Genomic DNA, 4,966 nt, shown 5'->3' on the forward strand with positions numbered 1-4,966 from the left:
TTTTCTCCTCCCTCCCTCCCTTCCTCCCTCTCTTCCTCCCTCCCTTCCTCCCTCCCTTCCTCCCTCCCTTCCTCCCTTCCCTCCTCCCTCCCTCCCTTCTTTCCTTTCTGCCTTCCCAAAGCTTTTAGACCCCATCAAAAGTGGGCCCTGGTGGGAAGGGGAGGTCATGTGTCCATCCTCCACCCCAATGCCCAGGCAGGTGGGGGCTAACAGGGTAGGCTCTGCGACACCACAGCAGGTTCCAGGCCTCTGTTTCCCCGTCCTCAAAGTACGAAGAATCCTAGAGCTATTCAGATTCATGGAGATGCTTAGCCTGAGACCTGGCCTTCTCTCCCACAGAAGCTTCACACCTATTTCCCCGTCTCCTCGCTGGGGGTGCTGCAGGAGGACTCGTCCAACATCGTGGAGCTGCTGGAGGAGGCCTTCAATGTGAGGGCAGCTCGGGCTCCAGAGTCTGAGCCCTTCTGGGGCAGGGCAGGAGGTGGGCAGGGTGGGCAAGAGGTGTCTTGGGTCATGGTTGCAAAAAGGGTCTGGGACAGGCCAGTGAGGAAGGGTCTCTGGTTACCCCTGAAGCCCCAAGGGGCCACCTGGGCCTGGCCCTGGCTCCTGCAGGCTCTATAGTACCCCACATGATGCCTGTCGCACTTGGGGGTTGGGGTGGAGCACAGCCAGGCCCCCCACAGAGCACTGACCAACCTCCTTCCTCCTTTAGCGAATCCGCTCCAACCTGGACATCCGGGCCCTAGACAGCCCCCGAGGCTTTCGGACAGAGGTCACCTCCAAGATGTTCCAGAAGATGAAGACTGGGTCCTTTCAGATCCAGCGAGGGGAAGTGGTACGTCTCTGTGGGGGCAGCGGGGTGGGGGACAGGCATAGCGCCCCGCACGGAGTGGAATCGTCTAAAACAGCAGTCAAGAGCGTGGTCCCTGGAATCAGGCAGGCCTGGGTGCAGATCCCTGGGCCTGGCCGCTTGGATGAGCCTGGCATGCTCCTCTGCTTGTTGGCTTCCTCGGCATGTGAGCGTCGAGCCCCGAGGCTTGCTGGGGCAGTAAATGGGTTAGTGTCAGGAAGCCCAGAGGCCCTGGCCACTGTCATTGTCGCTGTGATTGTGACTGGCTGGGAAGGAGGGACTTTTCAGCCCTGAGGGAGGTGAGCAGGAGCTCCTATCAGGGATCCAGACATCTCCTAGGAACTTGGTGATTGAGGGCCTTCAGGCATCAGTGGCCCTCTGGTCCTTGGGGCTGGGCCTGCCTTGGCTGACCACGGGGCCCCTGCAGGGCATATACCAGGTGCAGCTGCGGGCCATCGAGCACGTGGATGGGACGCACGTGTGCCAGCTGCCGAAGGAGGACCAGAAGGGCAACGTCCATCTGAAACCTTCCTTCTCTGATGGCCTCAAGATGGACGCGGGCATCATCTGTGATGTGTGCCCCTGCGAGCTGGTATGACGCAGCCCCGCTGGGTGGGAGGGGAGAGCTGAGCCAAGCACCCCAGGGACCCAAGGAATGAAGCGGGACTCCTGTGCCCCATCTCCCTTGTGGGATGTCCTGAGGAACACAGGGCAGCAGAAGTGTCCAGTGGTCCCAGTCCTGCTCCCCCAACACACCCCACCATGGTCTTTCTTATTCCAGCAAAAAGAGGTGCGGTCAGCTCGCTGCAACTTCAATGGAGACTTCATGTGTGGACACTGTGTGTGCAGTGAGGGCTGGTGAGTGGGGAAGAGAGTTGGGCATCGAGGACACCAGTGGCCCCTGATGGGAAGGCTGGGCTCCTGCAGGGACCTCACCCTGGGTGCACCTTGTACACCCGGCCGGGGGTGGGGCGACAATCAAAGAAATGGCTAAGGGTAGGGCACACCCAGTTGTTGGTCAAACCCAGCTCAAAGCACTTTCAAATAGAGAGATATATGGGCTGTCTCTAGAAAGAGATGCGAGGATTGAGACGGGGGTGACTCTTGGGGCTGGAGTCTGGATACTGGGGAACAGGCACAGGAGGAAGACTTCCTTTTTGCTCCGTGCCTTTGGTATTCTGAGTCCTGTGTCATATTGCCTGATCAGAAGAGAGCTCATAAATGCATGGCAGTAAGGACTTTAGCTTCACAACACTGGACGAGCTTGTCACAACTTGAGGCAGAGCAGTGAGGAAAGGACACTGGAAGGGATGGCATGACAGGGCACTGGGGTTTAGGTCTCAGCTCAGCCACTTCTGTCTGCATGACTAGGAGCTGCCTCAGCTTCCTCATCTGTGAAATGGGACAGCAGGCCAGGCAAGGTGGCTCACGCCTGTAATCCCAGCACTTTGGGAGGCCGAGGTGGGTGGATCATCTGAGGTCAGGAGTTCAAGACCAGCCTGGCCAACATGGTGAAACCCCATTTCTACTAAAAATACAATAGCTGGGTTTGGTGGTGCATGCCTGTAATCCCAGCTACTTGGGAGGCTGAGGCAGAATTGCTTGAACCCGGGAGGCAGAGGTTGCAGTGAGCTGAGATCATGACACTGCATTCCAGCCTGGCTGAGAAGAGTGAAACTCTGTCTCGAAATAAAAAAATAAATAAAATAAAATAAAATGGGACAGTAAAAGCCCCAGCTTTCCTTCTGGGCTGTTTCGGGGAAGTGACCAGTTCCTCCTTCAGGAGTGGCCAGACCTGCAACTGCTCTACCGGCTCTCTGAGTGACATTCAGCCCTGCCTGCGGGAGGGTGAGGACAAGCCATGCTCGGGCCGTGGGGAGTGCCAGTGCGGGCACTGTGTGTGCTACGGCGAAGGCCGCTACGAGGGTCAGTTCTGCGAGTATGACAACTTCCAGTGTCCCCGCACTTCCGGGTTCCTCTGCAATGGTGAGCACAACAGCTGCGGCCAATGCTGACGGCGGGGTAGGTAGTGGACAGCGAGCATGACCTTCCCGTCGTGACCCAGGTTGGGAGAGCCAGGCTTGGAATCAGAATCCCCAAGTTCAGGCCCAGCCCACTCTGGATGCCCTGAGGGCTGCCCCCGAGTCCTGCCCCAACCTGGGCCTCACTTCCCTCATCTGCAACGTCCATGCCCAAGGCCACTGCTGGCAGGAATTTCCCCTGGTTTTAAAAGTCCAACTCCCCTGAGGTTCTCTCTGGCAGTTCAGTTCTATGCCCACCCCCCTTCTCCACACCCCTAGCTCATTAGAGTGGGCGCCCCCAGCTCAGTCCTCCAATGGCTGGCAGATACATGGCATTATGGTCTTTCCTGTCTCCAAAGATGCTAAATTTGTGTGTGTGTGTGTGTTGTTGCTATTGTTTTGGGACAGAGTTTTGCTCTTGTCATCCAGACTGGAGTGCAATAGTACAATCTTGGCTCACTGCAACCTCCGCCTCCCCGGTTCAAGCAATTCTCCTGCCTCAGCCTCCCTAGTAGCTGGGACTATAGGCATGCACCACCATGCCCAGCTAATTTTGTATTTTTAGTAGAGACAGGGTTTCACCATGTTGGCCTGGCTGGTCTCGAACTCCTGGCCTCAGGTGATCTGCCCGCATCAGCCTCCCAAAGTGCTGGGATTACAGGCGTGAGCCACCGCACCCAGTCCAAAGATGCTAAATTTCTAGCTGGAGGGCCTGGAGCTTCCTCTGTATTCCCATGGGTCCAGGCCATAGGCACACAGTCTGGCCAGGAACATCAGATCTAGGCAGGGTCACAGGACTCAGACACGGCGGCATGTGGAAGGATTGGTAGTTGAATGGAGGAGGATGAATGAAAATCTACTCATCAAACACTTATGAAGCCCTCACTGTATACTTTCCAAGCCCCTGCTTTTCTACTCTTTCTTCTTTTTTTTTTTTTTTTTTGAGACGGAGTCTCGCTGTGTCGCCCAGGCTGGAGTGCAATGGCCGGATCTCAGCTCACTGCAAGCTCCGCCTCCCAGGTTTACGCCATTCTCCTGCCTCAGTCTCCCGAGTAGCTGGGACTACAGGCGCCTGCCACCTTGCCTGGCTAGTTTTTTTGAATTTTTTTAGTAGAGACGGGGTTTCATTGTGTTCGCCAGGATGGTCTCGATCTCCTGACCTCATGATCCGCCTGTCTTGGCCTCCCAAAGTGCTGGGATTACAGGCTTGAGCCACCGCGCCTGGCTACTCTTTCTTCTGTTCTTGCTTTTGTTCACCATTTATTCTCTTCAACTGTCTGTTCCTGAGTGTGCTCAGAGAAACAGAAGAGAAAACTGGGCACCACTGGAAAAAGGCAGACAAGTGGCACAGAGGGAGGTATGAGAGAAGAAGGGAGGAAGGTGCCTCTGGGAAAGGAGGCAGGGCCAGAGTACAAAGGGCTTCAGTTCTAGTTCAGAGCAGGACTTCATCCTTTGGACAAAAGGGAGTCACTGGAGGTTTTAATTTCATTTTCTAACTATTTATATATTAACCTTGTATCCAGCCACCTTGCTAAACACACTTATGGAACCTAATAATTTATCTGTAGATTCTTCTGCATACTTTGTGACATGTTCTTGATACTTGCAAATAATGACAATTTTATTTATTTATATATTTTTGAGATGGAGTCTTGCTCTGTCACCCAGGCTGGAGTGCAGTGGCATAATCTCAGCTCACTGCAACCTCTGCCTCCCAGGTTCAAGCAATTCTTCTGCCTCTGCCTCCCAAGTAGCTGGGATTATAGGGGCCTGCCACTACACCCAGCTAATTTTTGTATTTTTAGTGGAAACAGGGTTTCACCATGTTGGCCAGGCTGGTCTTTTTTTTTTTTTTTTTTGAGACGGAGTCTCGCTCTATCACCCAGGCTGGAGTGCAGTGGCCAGACCTCAGCTCACTACAAGCTCCGCCTCCTGGGTTTATGCCATTCTCCTGCCTCGGCCTCCCAAGTAGCTGGGACTACAGGTGCCCACCACCTCGCCCGGCTAGTTTGTTTCTTTGTTTGTTTGTTTGTTTGTTTGTTTGTTTTGAGACGGAGTCTCGCCCTGTCGCCCAGGCTGGAGTACAGTGGCGCGA

At 54.9% G+C, this 4,966-nt stretch overlaps 1 protein-coding gene across 7 annotated transcripts in view; it reads left to right on the forward strand.

Moving 5' to 3' along the window:
* The window catches only part of ITGB4 (integrin subunit beta 4), a 41,156-nt gene that overhangs the window by 9,926 nt on the left and 26,264 nt on the right, over positions 1–4,966 (forward strand). For all 7 annotated transcript variants that reach the window (XM_017884695.1, XM_017884691.1, XM_017884689.1 and 4 more), the window contains exons 10-14: positions 340–429; positions 713–835; positions 1,278–1,442; positions 1,632–1,708; positions 2,634–2,836. In XM_017884695.1, the coding sequence (XP_017740184.1) occupies positions 340–429; positions 713–835; positions 1,278–1,442; positions 1,632–1,708; positions 2,634–2,836 (658 nt within the window). The remainder of the gene's footprint in view (positions 1–339; positions 430–712; positions 836–1,277; positions 1,443–1,631; positions 1,709–2,633; positions 2,837–4,966) is intronic.

This window comes from Rhinopithecus bieti, unplaced genomic scaffold (genome assembly GCF_001698545.2).
Source record: "Rhinopithecus bieti isolate Rb0 unplaced genomic scaffold, ASM169854v2 scaffold_13400, whole genome shotgun sequence".
Taxonomy (NCBI): Eukaryota; Metazoa; Chordata; class Mammalia; order Primates; family Cercopithecidae; genus Rhinopithecus; species Rhinopithecus bieti.